This window comes from Chanodichthys erythropterus, chromosome 12, assembly GCF_024489055.1.
Source record: "Chanodichthys erythropterus isolate Z2021 chromosome 12, ASM2448905v1, whole genome shotgun sequence".
NCBI classification, from domain to species: Eukaryota; Metazoa; Chordata; class Actinopteri; order Cypriniformes; family Xenocyprididae; genus Chanodichthys; species Chanodichthys erythropterus.
In genome coordinates, this window is record NC_090232.1 from 21,116,295 (window position 1) to 21,134,315 (window position 18,021).

Sequence of the window (18,021 nt, forward strand, 5' to 3'; positions counted from 1 at the left end):
ATATGTAATATTTTTGTCAATATTTTTTTCCAGTGGCCAAAATATAGTAACTCTCAAGGGTTAATATCCTTCCATTCATTTGTGAAAATTATAGAAATATGGCATCTGATCTGAACTGTTTAAGTGTACCGTCTCTCTCCATCTACACTGATAACGACGCGACAAAACAATGCATCGCACGCTTGCAGCAGTTTTGCTGTAGATTGTTGCGTCGCTCACGGTGTAGATGGCTTGTCTGGCTGTAGTGGGCGACACTCACACTCAGATAGGTACTGCTGAGAAAGGAGGGAGGGTGTGAGAGAAAGAGAAAGAAGTGAAGCCAGGGAGCTCAGCACAGCCAGCATGGCGAGCCAAAGGGACTTCACGCACAGAAAAACATGGATTAATGTCCTTCTGCGACTCCTACAGCTGTTATTGCCGTACATTCAACACGGAGGAGCTCAGTTTCAAGGTGAGGGAGACAGATTCGTCTAATTGAGTTAGTTCACGAAAGCAACGCGAGTGTGAAAATGTCGGAGGAACTGCCGAGGGCTGATTTGACAAGTATTCAAGTGCACTCACTCGTTATGCTAAAAGGGCACAATATTTACCCGAAATCTGGTCTATTTTATTTGGGGTTTCAATCGTCTATCTATCTATCTGCATAAGGATTTATCTTTTGATTCAAATAGGAATAAACACGGCTTAAGCATTTTTTGGCCAGTTATTGGTTTTGTTCGATTTCCTGTGTTAATGCTACAAAGCTCATATAGCTTCATACAGCTGTTATTCAGTGCAGTCTATGGGAACTAAGCGTATATCCGACGTTCGCAACAAAAAACGCAAGCTAAGAACGGCATTACTGCACATTTAAATGTGTTTCCAGCTGCATGTATGTGGATTGTTGTCATGGTGTGAGCTCTGGACTAAAATAGCTTGTCCGTTGAATTGCACGCCTTTGTCATCCACGCCAGTTCATACTGTTCAACTACTGCAAACCAATCATATTAGATAACGCATGATAAGACCAGCACCAGTGTCATTTTCGGATTTCCTGTATTTTGTTATTTTAGCGACAATAATTGGCCTGGTGTTTGTTGTTGTTCTGCTCGCTTGATGTTCTATATGTTTGTCATTCTTTCTTTTTGAAGCTCTGACTCAGATGTCCAGCGTGGTTGAAGTTTGGCAGGCTGAGGACGCAGACTTCTTCATGCCATCGCAGGTATGTGAGCTGGTTAAAAAAACATGACGTCATAAGCTGGACGTTTTTATTACAGTGCAACTTCACTTCATTGTGAGCCGAGAGCACGTGCGAGACATGGTGCAGTGTGCTGTTGTTACATTCGCAAAGGTGGTAAACCATATAAATAACTTTATTCTTTCATTTGAATATTTCAGTGTGATTTAGTATTGATTTTTGCAGTGCTTGCATGGACAGGGAGATTGTTTATTTAGGTTGGTGAAATGCGTTTCCATGTGGAGGCGGGAACAGGGAGGCATCTTTCTTTAAGGACTCTGGGATCCTGAAAGAACAGAATAGTTTAATTTTTACACGGTCTCATGTTTTCGTCTATAACAAACAAGCATTAATTCCAAGCAACATATATATTAAGAAATCTATAATGTGAATTATAATGTATTAAATGCAATTCTTAAAGGTATAGCTCCACTCAGAAATGAAAATCCTGTCATTTACTCACCCTCATGCCTATTTGACTGACTTCTGCGAAAAACAAGATTCTTTGAACTAAACTGTTTTGGTGACTTTGGATTTGTTTGGACCAAAAACCACAGAGACATTTCTCAAAATATCTTTTTTGAAGTCGAGTAAATGATGACAAAGATGGTTTCAATTTTGGGTGAACTGTCCCTTTAAAGGGAAATGTCAACTAAAAATGAAATTAGTGTTGTTCCAAGAATCCAAACCTGTATGACATTCTTTCTTCAGTCGGTGGAATCCAGTAGGTGATGTTAGGCAGAATGAAAGGCTCAGTCTCCATTCACTTGCATGAAGAATGTCCCTAACATTCTTCTTCACATTGTCTTTTGTGTTTCACGGATAAAAGAAGGAAAAAAAGATTTTTAATTTTTGTGTGAATTATCCTTTTAAGTTGGATCAATAACCGATGTCTTTGAGTTGTCGTGACCTTTGTTTGAACTCATGGAATGCTAAATGTTAATGAATCTTATTAAAAGCAAAATGCAAGTTTGAGGCAGGATTGTTATAGCTAAAGCTGCAAACATTTTCATTACTTGAAATAAAATGTTAACTACATTGAAATAAAAATGATTTAGAACTTATGCTAGTTGCCAATTAAGGTAGCTTTTCTCATTTTCATTAGTTTAACTTGATGTACTGAAATGGAAAAACAAAAGAAAAACAAAAATAATTTCAAAACTCACCACAAAATTGCTAAAACAGATAATATAAAAATAAAAACTAATTCAAAATATTAATAAAACTATAGTACCACTGGTATATACCACTGGTTTTAAGGTCTACACTTAAAATGGTTAAGCCGGTTGTACATGAGATAAAATAAAACGCCATACTTTCCCTCCCTTTGACTAAAGTTATTAGAAAGTAAGAGTTTTTATTTTTATTGATCTCACACAAATTTGCATTTGCAATAAGATGCTTCCAGTCCACAGAGGAATAATAGTGACAGAATAATAAATAACATTTATAAAAATATAGCACATAATATATAATAACATAGCACAGAGTTGCTGTGCTATGCAGAAGATGTAATGCATAGGTTATATGATTAAATATTAATTTGAATGGACATATTGGTTATAGAGCTATGTAAAACATGATGTCACTGGCATTTGAGCCAAACACCTGGTGCAGTTATAAAGGTGTGCTGTTTCTAGTGGTGGTGTATTTTTTTGTTGATCATGAATCAGGTACACAAGACTGATTAAACTTTGATAAAGATATATTTTTTTCCTGTTTCCTTTTGGGCCGGAAGCTAAAGCCGCACAAACATGCACAGAGACTGTTGCCGCTTCAGAGGTTGACAGACAATTTGCCATTTTAGTGGTTAACAGTTACACAAGCGACCTGTCTTATTGCATGAGAATGGCCACAATCAAAGGGAACGGAAAATTCCATTTATAGTTCTCCATTTGTTTAAAGGGGCTTAGTTTGTTGTCTTGACAGCAGTGGAGTTGGATGCAATGTTATTATATCAATCTGCACTTAATATTTATATGTAGTAGGGCTGACAGAAATAGTGTGTTAATTTCTGTGATTAATATTTAACGTGTTAAAAAATATATATTTAACATAATTATAGCAAAATCATTTTTTTTTTTTTTTTCATGACCTCCTACAGCTTTACAGTATGATCACACTATCTGGTTCCACTCACCAGCTCTGCAAAGCGAAAAAGAGCAGCTGACCGAGGATGGTTCACATATAGGTCTGCTCTATGGTCAACCAAACATTAATTTAGGTGCTTTTAAACCTTTGAAGTGCAATAAGATGCAAAATCAGTACTGGCACGCTGTTTTTAAAATGTGTCCACAGAAAGCCAGTTCTCAGACAGTGTTCCAGCACCGATTTGAGTCCTCTTTTGTGTCTGATCATGCTGAATGGACAAAAATGCACAAAATTATTTAAAAATTATGTTTCACAGAATATCCTTGTCAACATAGTCTGGTGTTCGTCGCATGGTGGTGAAAAATGACTATTTATTTATTATTTTAGTGCAAGTAATGTACTATATTTTAGTTTGATAATGTTTAATTTTAAACTTTGTATTTTTAGGGGATTTTATGTTACCAAATTATATTTATGTAGCAGTTATAATCCATTTATTCACTTTTTTAGCGTAGACCTGAAAATGAAATTTCCAATTTAAACTGTCATAAATCTTAAGTTTGGTCTTTTTTAAAGAAGATACTTGGCAGATTTTTGAAAAATAAAATTTGGTGGGTTGATAAAATTTGAGGTTGATGTCTCAAAAAAATTAGTAGCTTTAAAGGGATAGTTCACCCAAAAATGAAAATATCATGTTTATCCACTTACCTCCAGCGCATCCAAGATGTTGGTGACTTTTTTTCTTCAGTAGAACACAAAAGATGATTTTTAACTCCAACCGTTGCCATCTGTCAGTCAAATAATGGGAGTGAATGGGAACTCGATCAATAAGAGTCGAAAAAAACTTGCATAGACAAATCCAAATTAAACCCTGCGGCTCGTGACGACACATTGATGTCCTAAGACACGAAACGATTGGTTTGTGCGAGAAACCGAACAGTATTTATATTATTTTTTACCTCTAATACACCACTATGTCCAACTGCTTTCAGCACTCGCTTAGTGAGGTCTGATCGCGCTCTGACAGCGGAAGTAATGTCTAGCACTCATTGAAGCAAAGCGCGAGACATTACTGCTGTCCACGTACCTCTGATTGGCCATTGTGTTGATGCGCTCATCGGATATGTCTGTGATTGGCTTCAGTGATCAATGCTTCAAAAACATAGCCATCAGTGACCCTCTTCACTGAATGCTTACACAGATACACACAAAAATGTCTGAAAGTAGGTATCTATCATGGACCAGTCCGCTGAAAGACACCTGCTTTCAAATGCTCCCACTTTCAAAACGCTTTCATATTCAAACACTTCTGTGTGCTTTCAAATGCCCCGTGCGTTGATCATTGTAGCTAATCAAAGACATATCCGCTGATTGTGTCAACACAGTGGCCAATCAGAGGTACGTGGAGGTACCAAAGTTGGTACTTTTGACAACTCTACTTAAGATGTATGATTGAGTGATGAAACGCATGAATGAGACAATAAAGAGCGAGCATACTTGATGTTAAAAAGAGTTAAGCATGGTAAGTCGTGAAAAAGAACTCAGTGCGATGTTCACGCTGACTGATAAACAGCTGAAGAGTGCACAGAAATCTACGTCTCTCAGCATGCGATCGCAAATTCAGTTCTCTTTCCCATCTTATTGCTCTTGAATGGTCGAATGCACACAGTTATGTCAAAATGTGATGTGAATCAGTTAACATTTTACATTTAATTATTCAATTTCTGTAATAGTTCTGCTTGTTAAATATTGTGATTAATCACAGAAAAAATGTATAATTAATTAGTTCTTTTGTAATCGATTGACAGCACTAATAAGCACTAATATGTAGTAAGCATATTTAATGCCACATGGAAATGTCATAGTGAAACTCATTGCTGCTGACACATTAAAAAAACAAAAGAAATGCAGCATGGGAATTGACTCTTCCTTTTTTGAAGAAAAATAGATCAGATTGGAGTAGTTTTTTTTTTTTTTTTTTTCAGGGGAACATCAGGGGAATATTTAAATGACCTGGCTGTTTAATGGCTGTCAGTATGTTCTGCTGTGGCTCATTATAACTGGAAAATAACAGTATAGGAAAGTCATAAGAAAATGGGTTACACTTCTTTACAGTGTAAATGAATCATTTTAAAGTTCAATAGGGCAACTTTATTTCCCTTAGGCTCTATGTCAGAGGAAGTCAATGTTATTAATAGCATATATAAAATAATATTTTTCTATTTTTTATTTGAGGAAATTAGCTTTATTTTGGTTTTATAATACACTGCCCGGCCAAAAAAAAAAAGTCGCTACATGTCGTTTGGATTTTAATAGGCACATACTTAAGAGTCTATGGATGGATCATTATTACAGTGATTATTATTTTTCTAGCATTTTCTAGTTATATGTTTGGCAACCTAAAATATGGAGTGTGTAGCTTTTCATTTCTTAAACAACCATGTATTAAGATGTATCATGGCCATATTCCAGGATGACAATGTCAAGATTAATCAGGCTCAAATTGTGAAAGAATTGTTGGGAGGGAGCATGAAGAATCATTTTCACACATGAATTTGCACTGACCTTAACCTCAGTGTAAGTTTTTGGGATGCGTTGGAGGAGATGCAACTCTGTTATTTCCATCAATTTTTGGTCAAGATCTTGTATTGACAATGCAAGAGGTGAGCACTCTGTAAAGTCTCCTCCAGCACATCCCAAAGACTTTCAATGAAATTAAGGTCTGGACTCAGGGGTGCCAATTCATGTGTGAAAATTATTATTTATGCTCTCTGAACCATTCTTTCACAAGTTTAACCCTGGTGAATCTTGACATTGTCATCCTGGAATATGGCCATGATCTGTCTTCCTACATGGTTGTTTAAGAAATGAAAAGCTACACACTCCATCTTTAAGGGTTAAAAGAACCAAACGTTTAATATTCTATAAACATAATAATTACTGTAATAATGATCCATTCATTGATTCTTAAGTATTTGCCTATTCAAATCCAAAAAGCAACTTTTTTTAAAACTTTTTTTTGGTATTTTTTTATATGTTGTGTTTAGATTTAATAATACCATGGTGAATTGTGTTTGGGGTTTGTTCTAGCATTACTGGTGTGTAAAATGAGAGAGATATGATTTGCTCATTCATGAATAATCTGGATATTGATATCAGAACTTGAACAAAATAAAATGAAAATTAATTATAAAATTTAAGGTCAAATGCACAAACAGCTTTCTATTATCAAAACCACATTATTGGCTTGACAACCGGTTAAAAAGGCAGAGCCATAAATAGACTTTGATTCATTTGTAGTCAATATAGATGTCAAGAGTGATTGAGTAGACCTGCAGCGTTCCATTTAAAGACAACCACCCTCACCCCATGATGGATGGATGCTCCATTTTCTCAATGCATTCTAATAGCAATATTAAGTACTAAACGGAAAGTCTACAGATTCACTACATATTTTCTTGTTTGCAGAAGACTAATTGAAACCCTGCTAGCATATTCCTCCAATCATTGTAAAATGTGCACTTAGTCATCTAACACCAGGCAACCAAGTGGCCTCTATACACTTCCATTGTATGCCTGGAGGGCTATAGTTAGTTCCTATGGATACCCTGTTGTAACACTCGTCAGTCATGGTTTCAAGGCTCTCTGTTAAGCGGCTATTTTAGTAAATTGCCTATGATGTGCTACAGGCAGTTTATGCAATAGTATATGTGTTAAAATGGTACAGTGTTCCCTTTCAGAAGTGTTGCTTTCAAAATAAAGTCCGCTTAAGTATACCTGTACTCTGACTTTATAGGTTACTGTTTCCAGTTTTATGCATTTTTAGGCAACACATTTACTTGCAAGTTGCAATGTTAAGTGAAGGAATGTAATACATTTATTACACATTACATTTATTCATAACTTGGACTACTGTTCAAAAGTTTGGGGTCAGGTCTGCATTTATTTGATCAGAAACACAGTAAAACAGTAATATGGTGAAATATTATTGCAATTTAAATGACTGTTTTCTATTTTAATATATTTTAAAATGTAATGTATTGCTGTGATGGCAAAGCTGAATTTTCAGCAGCCATTACTCCATTAAGTATCGCATGATCCTTCAGAATCATTCTACTATGCTAATTTGCTGCTCAAGAACATTTCTTATCGATCTGAAAACAGTTGTGCTGCTTAACTTTTTTTTGTTGGGAACTGTGATTCTTTGCTTTTTATTCCTTTTTTTTTTGATGGATGGATGGATGGATGGATGGAAAATTCAATCTTTTGTAAAATTATAATTGTTTTTATTGTCACTTTTGATCAGTTTTATGTGTCCTTTATGGATAAGTTTTGTTTGTTTTTTTTGTTTGTTTTAGTTTTTTCAAAAAAAAAAACAAAAAAAACTTTTAAACATTTTTTGTTAATAAAACAAAAAAGGAAAAAAAGTGTTATTCTAAACCTCATAACTGTGCCAATGTAATATGCTGTTATTTACTGAATATAACGAATATATTTTTTTTCCCTTCCAGGCAGAGGAACAGCACAGTGAGAATGTTCCACACGAGGAGAGGTGAGAATTTTTCTTAAAACCACCGTCCCTTTGAGACTTGCCTAGAGTAGCCTATTTGCATTTTTTGGTACCTTTTCTTTGGGTATGGTTAATACAAATTGTTGTTGTAAACCCACAATTTGTTTTATATAACATAGTTTATGAAATGATCATGCCCAAATCTTGAAGAACAAAAGTTTTAACTTTTAATAAATAAAAAGGTAACATAAGTTTGTGGTGGTCTATTATGTACATCCCCTAAACATTTTTATGAAAGCAGGGCTGGTTTGTTTTAACAGTGCATGGAAAACTAAGCCTTGAGGACACCAGCTTTCTGTTTACTTTACATTTGCATTCATGTGACTGGCATGACCTAAGATCAACACTCACTGTTTTATTAACTGCATTTCAATAGCAAGATATGAATAAGAGCACAGTATGTAAACAAAGTGCTTGTGAAGTCTATGGAAAAATACCAATTTAGCACAAGCCTGCAAGATGGCACATTGTATACAGCTGTGTTTTCTTATATCATCTGACCATGTTTGCATCTCTTTTCTCGTACCTTAAAAGATTAGCGTTGCCTTTGACACCATAGATCACAACATTCTCATTTTCATAACAGATTAGAGAAATATTATTGGCATTTTTGGATATTTGCATTTTACATTTTCTCATTCAGCAGATGCTTTTATCCAAAGTTACTTTCATTAAGTTGTTTAAGATCCCATTTGTTGTCAGAGTTAAAGCTATGTGGGCAGCGGTTCGATAAATAGGGAATCCTGGCTTGTGGTTCATTCTTGTCACATTTCCTTCTATCCTGTAACTGCTTCTGATGTCTTGTTATCAGGGACGTGCACAAGGGGGTTGCTCAGGTTGCCCAGGCAACTGCCCATATGCCCTTCTCGACTCACGTTGCCCTTCCGAGGTGGACAAAAATAAATAAAAAATACAATGGATGCAGAATTTCATGTAGGCCTAGATAAAAATTAAAAAAATCGCAAAGCCTCATTCACTTCCATATTCGGGCACCCGTCCGAAAGTGAAAGTCAGTAGGGGAAGGGTAAACTCTGTTTACGTGGCTGCAGCGCTGCACGTGACCGGCACCTGAGCTAAACCTGCATGAGCGGCACTAGAAGGAGATTGTTGCGGTTGTCTGGTGAGACGACTTAACGTTGACGGAAAGGTGAGTAAGGTTATAATCGTTAACGAAAACGAAAACTAGGTGGGAAACAACATCATCGTTAACTGAAATAAAAATTAAAACGAGGCATTACAAAAAAACGATAACTAACCAAAACTGTAATGTGTGTTTGGCAAAACTAACTAAAATAAAATAAAATTATAGATTAAATGTCCTTAGTTTCCGTCTTTGTCAATGTCTTTCATAGAGAAAACGTTCAGCTGCATTTCATTTCCCTGCGTCTCTCACTCACACGTCTCTCTCACATACTCACTCGCGCGAGCACAGCCCCTCCCCTCTGTGCACACCACGCCTCCATGAGAATGAGTATTGGAAGCAAGTTCGCGAAAGGTTGGTATCTCGTGAAAACCTTTACACAATCACACATTAAAAATTTAATTCTGAATTTAATTTTGTCAGTGTGTTAATGTCGACCCGAGAAGCGATTGCTACTTTAGAAAGTTAACTTGACGCAAGTTTGAGGTAAAATGCAAGGGTTGTCGATGTCAAAACACTAAGCTGTGATTCAAGTTAGGAATAATTGATGATGGGCCGTTGAATTATTAGAAAAATAATGCACACCTGAGGTTGTGATTCGGTCACGACTCGAAGCGGAGTCAATTATTCCGCTTATACCACGGTTATTCTCAGTCCTTCATATAGCCCGTGAGTGTGTGGGGGGGGGGGGGGGTGCCCTTTTTACAGGTCAGAGCAACTGCCCCTCAAAATTCCTGTGCACGTCCCTGCTTGTTATAATAAACCCACACATGCAAAAAAAAAAAAAAAAAATATATATATATATATATATATATATATATATATATATATATATATATATATATATATATATATATATATATATATATATAAAAAAAAAAGAGATTGGTCTGACTGCCACTATATTATTTGTGTGAGGAACTGTCATCTAACACAAGTGAAGTATGGAGTGCCACAAAGCTCTGTAACAGGTCCTCTGTTGTTTTCTTTGGATATGCTTCTACATACATCTACACGCATCAGGAAATGTAATTGGCTTCCATTTGATATTTTGATGAGGTCTATATTTCCCTTATACCAGATGAAAGTTGTTAGGTAATATTAGCAAATTATTAAATCACGTGACGAGGATTTTTTCATGCACATCTAGGAATGTATTTGGTACATGCGTTTCCATTATAGTTCATTATAGAATACACATTATGGAAGCAGTATTTTCATCCTGATGTTTCTATTCAACCTTTATTTCTGCAATATTCCAGCATTCGCATAAAAAATGGATGGAAATCCGGCTTGTGTTTAGAATTATTGTCTCATTCCCTCACTTACTTCGAGATTGACTATATCACTAAAAGCAGCTCAGCTGATGAGTGATTCATGTATTGGTTGAATTCTGCAGGAGAAAAAATGAGTTGACTTCATTAATTGTTAAATGTATGAAAATCATGAAGTGTGGACTTCAAGCCAGTGGTATTTATTTTGATAGAGTTATTGCCATCATAAACTTTGGATAATTTTTGTATTTGATCATATTCAAAGAAGACTAAAATTATCTGTGGTTGCGCATGCAAATTTCATTCACACTCTATTTTAGTAACTGCAACTTTTTTTTTTTTTAGCTTTCTCTTTTTTCCCTCTATTCATTGTCTCTTTGCCACATCCTCTCATGCTACCCATCCCCAACTCTGTAGATCTCATTCTGCTATCTGGCTGTAGCAGTCTTTTCATTGTTGACTCGGGGTAACAGCATGCTCTGTGTTTAAGTCCTAATCAGGGACTATCACCAAGCACAATGACTGCTTTTAACACAACAGCATCAACAAGGCTCACTTCCTGTAACAACAGCAAAGCGCAGTTTCATACACTTGCTGTAACATGGATGTTGAACAGAAACATTCAATGCAGAAAATGAATGCCATCTTTAAAAAATGTTTTGTGTCAAACTCAATTATCCATCATTTTTTGTTTTTAATTTTTGTTTTAATATTTGTTCAATTTTAAAAGGGAACTTTGCACTTTTTTAAATAAAGCTGAGGGTGACGCTGGGCTTCAAAACAAGGAAGCAGATATGATACCTTCTGATTGATCTTCTGATTTCGTTTTTGAATGAGCAGAAATTACCAACTTTAAATTATTTATGTAGGCATGGATCTCCATTTTCATTCACCTTTTTCTTTCAAGACTTTGCAAGTATGAGGAAAATGTATGGAATTACAGGTATGAGTATTTAAATGTAGTTAAAAGGTTGGTAATGTGTTAAACAGAACTGACAATACTGCGACACTTATTGGTAGCTGTATGAGCATTATCAGGATAGCCAAAGTATTTAATAAACACAAAAAATGGGGGATGTGGTGAAATTAGTTGATACCATTTTAATTCCAAGGCACATAATTTGTTACCTAAAGAGCAACAGGTTGCTCATTATTCATGTATGCAGCATGGTTGTAAGAGTTTTTTGCAGGAAAGCAGAACCATGCTAGTGGGTTGTCCGAACAGAGAAGTGAAATTTTGACCAAACTGCTTGTGTATTAGACAAAAGAATCAAACACTGTAGAATCAAAAACTAGTTATTCTACGTATGTTTCTAAATTTCTTACGTTGATCTGTCCAAAAAAAGTACACCCTAAACACAGAGGTCATGTGGAGACTATCTTGTAATGTAAAACTCTCTAGAAATTTAACATTAGCAAGCATCGAGCTTGTCAGGACTTTGGACTTATAGCATTAATGCAGTGTTAAGCAAGTAGAATGTACATAGATAGGACAGAAAACTATAGTGCATACAAGATACAAGGGCATGAGAAGCTACATGGATTGATTGCATTGTAATAAATACCTGCAATGGATTATATTTGTGATTTTAAAAAATGGTTACACTTTATTTTACAGTGCTGTAGTTACATTGTAATTTCTCAAATAAGTACTGAGTACTATTAATTAACTACATGTACTTACTATAGAGTTACAGTTATGGGTTAGGTTTGGAAGAGTATATAATTCTATTACTAATACTGCTGGTATTCAGAGTTTGTTCTTTGAACTTTGTCCTTGCATTTGTGCATCTATTGGCAGGGTGGCTGTGACAGCAGCTGACTGTTTATTGGAGATTGACTATCTTACTGCATGCAGAGCAAAGAGAAAGAGATCATGTTATAGGTTTTCTGAGGTCTATAGAGGACACATGAATTTCAGTAGCTTTAGAATTTTAACATTGTTTATGGATTATTTTATCTGCTTATAAAACACATTATTCTATATTATGAAGTCTCTTTTGAAAGCAAAGATACCAAGCATTTGACTACATGGAATAAAGCTTTGGATTTGCAACACATTTTAAGAGGTTTCTGTTTTATTTGGCAGAAAATACTGTTATGTACAATGTTATTTCATTTTCAGTCTGTGTACAGTGTTGTACAACTTATTTTCTCTGAACAGGTTAGAAAACCTAAGTGTGTTGTTATTTATCAAAAAGACAAGGAAATAAGAAATTTTGCTAGATTTGAAAGAAAAAAAAAACTGCTTTAAACAAGCTATGTGAATGTTGGATTGGTCTTTTTGGCATCTAGATGTGTTGACAAATTAAGTGGATTACATACAAATCTGTATTAAAACATTAATATTTAAGTTTTTGAGATGTAGCTGATTATTCTTGAAATGGATAATATAAATAATTTAACAATTTAATATATTTAATTATATTAACTGATTTTCAAACATGATGTCAGCTTAATTTGACTATTTTAATTACCAGAACCTGCCAATTAATCCTGTTGACTTCTTTCTCGAGTCTGTTCATTCTCATGAGATTATTGAGACGATCTGTTATTTAGTATGTTTGAAACATATTTTGGGGAAAAGCCTATTTCTGCCCAAATATAATTCCAGAAAATAATGATTCAAACATCAGACAATCTCACACTACCACCAGCAAGGAAGACCATTACCAATTTATAGATTGATTAATTAATTAATTTGTCCGAGAAGTCATCTAAACATTTAATCTGGGTTTTTATATTAAAGACTTACAAAACATTTGAATATTGTTTTTGGTGAACAGATCCATATCAAGATTTACAATATTGTAAATATAAAAGTATGGACATTAGATGGTTTGTTTTCATATCTTGTGTAATGTACTTGAAAGTACTCTTGCCTAATTTGTAGATCATTCTTGATTGCGTTTACACTGTTTGTCCACTATTTCAAATCTTCGAACATTTTACCACTTTCAGCAGTGCTTTCAGGATGTTACACCATGTTTATCACACAAGTAAATGGAGTCTAGCTCATGTGAGAACATTTGTTCTTTATTGCATAACACATTCTTGGTTGGGGGAAGTGATGCAGCAATGACTGCGCACTGCAGTGACTGCTCTTTATGGCCTGTATTGTTAATTTTTAAATGTAGTGAAATACAGGAAAGTGTTTATCAGGCCCTCAGGCGTTAAAAAATAAATAAATGATTGAAATCAATGGGCTCCATCACACACCCGGCGCATCAATGCGACGCAAGTGTTTTTTGCTACTTTCAGCCTGACGCAGTTATCATTTTCATGTACAGCGCCCACGTTGTTTAAATAGCAAATGCACTCGCGCCCATCTACTCGCCCATGGCCATGCTGGTCTGAAAACGAGGTGTGTTTAGTTGCATTGTTGGCGTGTTGCTACTTTGAGGCAACTGAAAACGTCTGCGCCATTGACCAACAAAAACTTGGTGTAAAGTCAATGGCACAGTTTTTTTTTTTTTTTTTTTTTTGTTATTTAAAGAGCACGTTACTAATCTGCCCCTATATACACACACGTCCACTCTGCTTGTTACACGCACAGCAACACACAAACATGCCAAATATTAAAAATAAAAGGATTGCAATGTAAAAGATTGTGTACATAAAGATAAAAATGCCTACATGTCATAATGGATAGTCATTGCATGTATCAGAATGACCTAAATGGAGTAATGATGAAAGAAATTGGCTAATTATTTGAACAATCGTGGCAGTACACGCATGTATTTAAACTGACTCGTCCGGTTGAGGGTGTCTATATTCCGCCATATAAATAGCAAACTGCCAAGCATACCTGGCTTTTAAAGGGACATCGGTTTATTGCATGTTACGCCCAAAACACACCCATGACTCATTAAGTGTTCATTCATCTGCCACATCTCAAAATCCAATCAACAACTTTTTTTTTTTTTTTTATGATACACTTGAATGTATGTTACAATAAAGAAAAAAAGATCAGTCCCACTTTATATTAAGTGGCCTTAACTACTATGTACTTAAATTTAAATTAATAATTTTATACAATGCACTTATTGTGTACATACATGTATTTAAATTGTACTTATATTTTAAAAAACACCTGCATTTAATTACATCTGTAATTAATTTCTGTATTTACATTTATAATTACACTGTTGACCCATCCTTTACACCTTACCCCTACCCTTAAACCTACCCTTATCACCAAAGCTTTCCCTAACCTTACCCGTACCCCACCTCAATAGCAGCAAATTGTTTTGCAATTCAATATGAACCCAATAAGTACATTGTACTTATGTTTTGATGTAAGTACATAGTAGTTAAGGCCACTTAATATAAAGTGGGACCAAAAGATCTGTCGCTACTTCCATTTCATTGCGACCCACCAAACTTAACTTAACTATTAAATCCAGAATAACTTTAGTGGCCAATTCTAACAACTCCTTAGAATGTCTCTCCAGAAATGTTGCATGTAGAGATTCTGTGAGGTGTTTGTCCCATCTAGAGCAGTCTGTCTGATTGAGTAGACCCCAGAACTCATTTGTAAATGTGGCATAATAGCCTCCTGAAGCTCCAATTTGAAGATAGCCATAGTGTAGAGTATTTTCTGCAGCTCTCTCTCTCTCTCTGTGGTTGCTAGTGCTAATTTTCACACCTCCTGCTGTGATACGCCCTCTCATCTCTTCCTCTGCCCTCTGCCAACACTACAAATAGCTTCAGCTCCTGGCATCAACTACATTCCATTAAGCCCAAAACATTCCACAATGTTTCTTCTCTGGATCATGCACACTAATATTTAGGGCAGTGTGCTTGTCTTATCGTGTACATGTATTTCACTGAAAAAAGAACAATAACAAATGTCAAAACAAATTAGCCATCCTTAACCATGGGCTTATTGTGCATTTATTTTCCTCTATTGAATTGTAGTGGGATGATTGTGTGATTTCTGTGTTTGTTTTGGCAACCATCATCTGTCACATTGACACCAATTAGTGGCAACACATTTATTGCTTGTGTGTTTATTGCTTCTGTCATGTGACCCACTGTTCTGTAGCCAGTAACCGTGGTCACCTATCACAAACCTATGCCAAACCTAAATCTAATAGATAGATTTAAAACAGCTGATAATGTTCTTTTTGTGTTATATTGGTTTGTGGATTTTTAAATATAATATAATATAATATAATTATAATATATAATATAATTATAATATAATATAATATAATATAATATAATGTGATATGATATGATATGATATGATATAATAATAAATCATATACTTGAATGTTCAGACTTGACCAGAGAATATACTTGTAGTCAAAAGTTGGAGATCAACTGTTATAGAGGATTGGAAGCAGCTGATTTCCATTATTATGTTTTTCCTTTGTTTTCCCAAACTGCTGAAATGGTTTTGTGAACATTTACATATGCACCTTGATCAATGTACATGAATATCAAAAATATCAGTAGGCACAAATGTCTGTGCTTCATGGGGCAGTGAATAACCAAAAAAAGAAGAATCCAATTGAACATACATTTTACTTGCAAAACATCCAAAACAAGCTCCAGCTAGATACACACTGCTGATAGAACAGTGTTATTCCTGCTATTGAAAGGGTAAAAAACACACAACTCAAAATGGTAAAAAGTAGGTGTATATTCTCTGTTTGGTCTCAAGTTTGTTCATAGTATAAACATCATGCATTTCCACTGTTCAGGGAAGGCATGCTGTGATGTTTTTATCTTTTAAAGTAATGATGGAAACTTTTCTAATGTGCGTTTTATTAAGATAGATAATACATTTTGTAACAATGCCATTGATACTTGAGTATTCAAATGTACATTTAAAAAAAAAAATAGTTTTTGGATTTGCAGAGTGTGTTTGGCCCCTCCCCCCTTCATACATCACCAGACTGCTGGAGCAGACCATGTTTTGTACGCTGATCTACAGTACACACAGCTTTAAACGTTAAAAGGAGGTTGAACTCAGATTAGTTTCTAAGTGTCATATGTACACGCCTCCCCCCCACATTATTCAAATTGCCTACAACTTCCTGTTTCAGCACACACAGGAAATGAGCAGTACGCTATTTCAAACATCAACATTTTTTTTCTTTTGTGATGGGAAGTGATGCTACTGCCAGCAAAGTAGTGTGTGTGTGTGTGTGTGTGTGTGTGTGTGTGTGTGTGCACACGTGATGAAATGTCAATTATAAGTTGTACACTTGATTCCCTTTCAGTAAGATTAAAATAAATTAATACTTTTATTCATCAAGGATAAATTTAATTGATCAAAATGACAGAAAAGACACTTGTTACCAAAGATTATTTCAAATAAACTGTTCTTTTGAGCTTTATTTTCAAAGAATGAAAAAAATTTATTAGTTTCCATAAAAATATTAAGCAGCACAACTGTTTCAACAGAATTTTTCTTGAGCAGTAAATCAACCTATTAGAATGATTTCTGAAGGATCATGTGACACTGAAGACTGGAGTAATGGCTGCTGAAAATTCAGTTTTGCCATCACATGCATGAATAAAAACATTTTAAAATATATTCAAATAAAAAATTATTTTGAATTGCAAAAATATTTTTCAGTATAGCTGTTTTAGTCAAACTGAGTAGTTGTGTAACCCTTTTTCAATGTCGCCCTTTTGTGCCATTTCTTTCCTGTTCTGTAAAATGTTTAAAATTTCGAAATAAATCATCATAAAAAAAATAAAAAAAACTTAGAAGTCATGATAGTTATGATTTGCATTTATGGGATTACTATGGAAGATTCCACTAAGTTATCATTTGTCAACTATAACTGTGGTAACTCCAAGTACTTAAAGTCCCTGTAAAGTCAATTCTGAGAATTCTTTCTAAACACATTATAAATGTTACAAATGTATTGCTGAAACGCATTACAAAGACTGTAATGCTAAATTGTGAAGTTAGAGCGTTAAACAGATTTTCACCAACTCTGTTCAGAATTTTTTGGGTGGAGCTAAAAACGGGGGTCCGATGACGCACTGGAGCCCCCAAACATGGCCCCGCCCCTAACACTATATAACTGTCGATGACGCACAGAGTATGACACCGCCATAACGCTACAGCAGCTCACCTGCTCAGTCTCGAGTGTCATTACAGTTATACAGCCCTTTGCACATTTAGCTAGTAATGCCTTCGTCACGCAAATGCATATTACATGGTCGTTATATACAATACTCGGTCTCCTTATTTAAATTTCCTAAAACGATGATATGAGGCCAGACAGAGTCTCTCCCGTCCCGGCCTTCATCCTCCCGTCTCGCGGCGCCGTCATTTGTCGACTCGACAACAGTCTGCGGTACGTGCCCACCAATGAGTGTAAGTTGCCGTTTGTGCTTATAATTAGTAGGTAGTCCACAGTAACTCTACTGAAATTTGCAAACATCTAACATGATTTTTTTTTTTATATGCATCAGTATGTTTACGTATACTCAGACTCAAGTCAGTTGAGACAGCAGTTCTCGCAAGTGGGTGTGGTTTCAGCACAGACAGCGAACACGCCCCCAGCATTTGAGAGCACAGAGTGCTGCCTATTTTTTCGAGAATTTGCTAACTTATTTCATTTACTTGCAGATTTTTTTAATCATTCAAATTTGGCTGGGTCGTTAATAACACATTATTCTGCGGTGTGACAAACTCAGAACACGTACTTTAAAATGACTTTACAGGTACTTTAAACTTTATTTGCCGCAACCAAGGCTT

The 18,021-nt window shown here is 35.2% G+C and overlaps 1 protein-coding gene across 3 annotated transcripts in view; it reads left to right on the forward strand.

Annotated features, from left to right (window-relative positions):
- Nucleotides 1-275: 275 nt before the first annotated feature.
- Nucleotides 276-18,021, forward strand: part of tmem131l (transmembrane 131 like) — a 55,366-nt gene continuing 37,620 nt past the window's right edge. For all 3 annotated transcript variants that reach the window (XM_067402835.1, XM_067402836.1, XM_067402837.1), the window contains exons 1-3: nt 276-451; nt 1,131-1,201; nt 7,819-7,859. In XM_067402835.1, the coding sequence (XP_067258936.1) occupies nt 343-451; nt 1,131-1,201; nt 7,819-7,859 (221 nt within the window). In that variant the 5' untranslated portion in view covers nt 276-342. The remainder of the gene's footprint in view (nt 452-1,130; nt 1,202-7,818; nt 7,860-18,021) is intronic.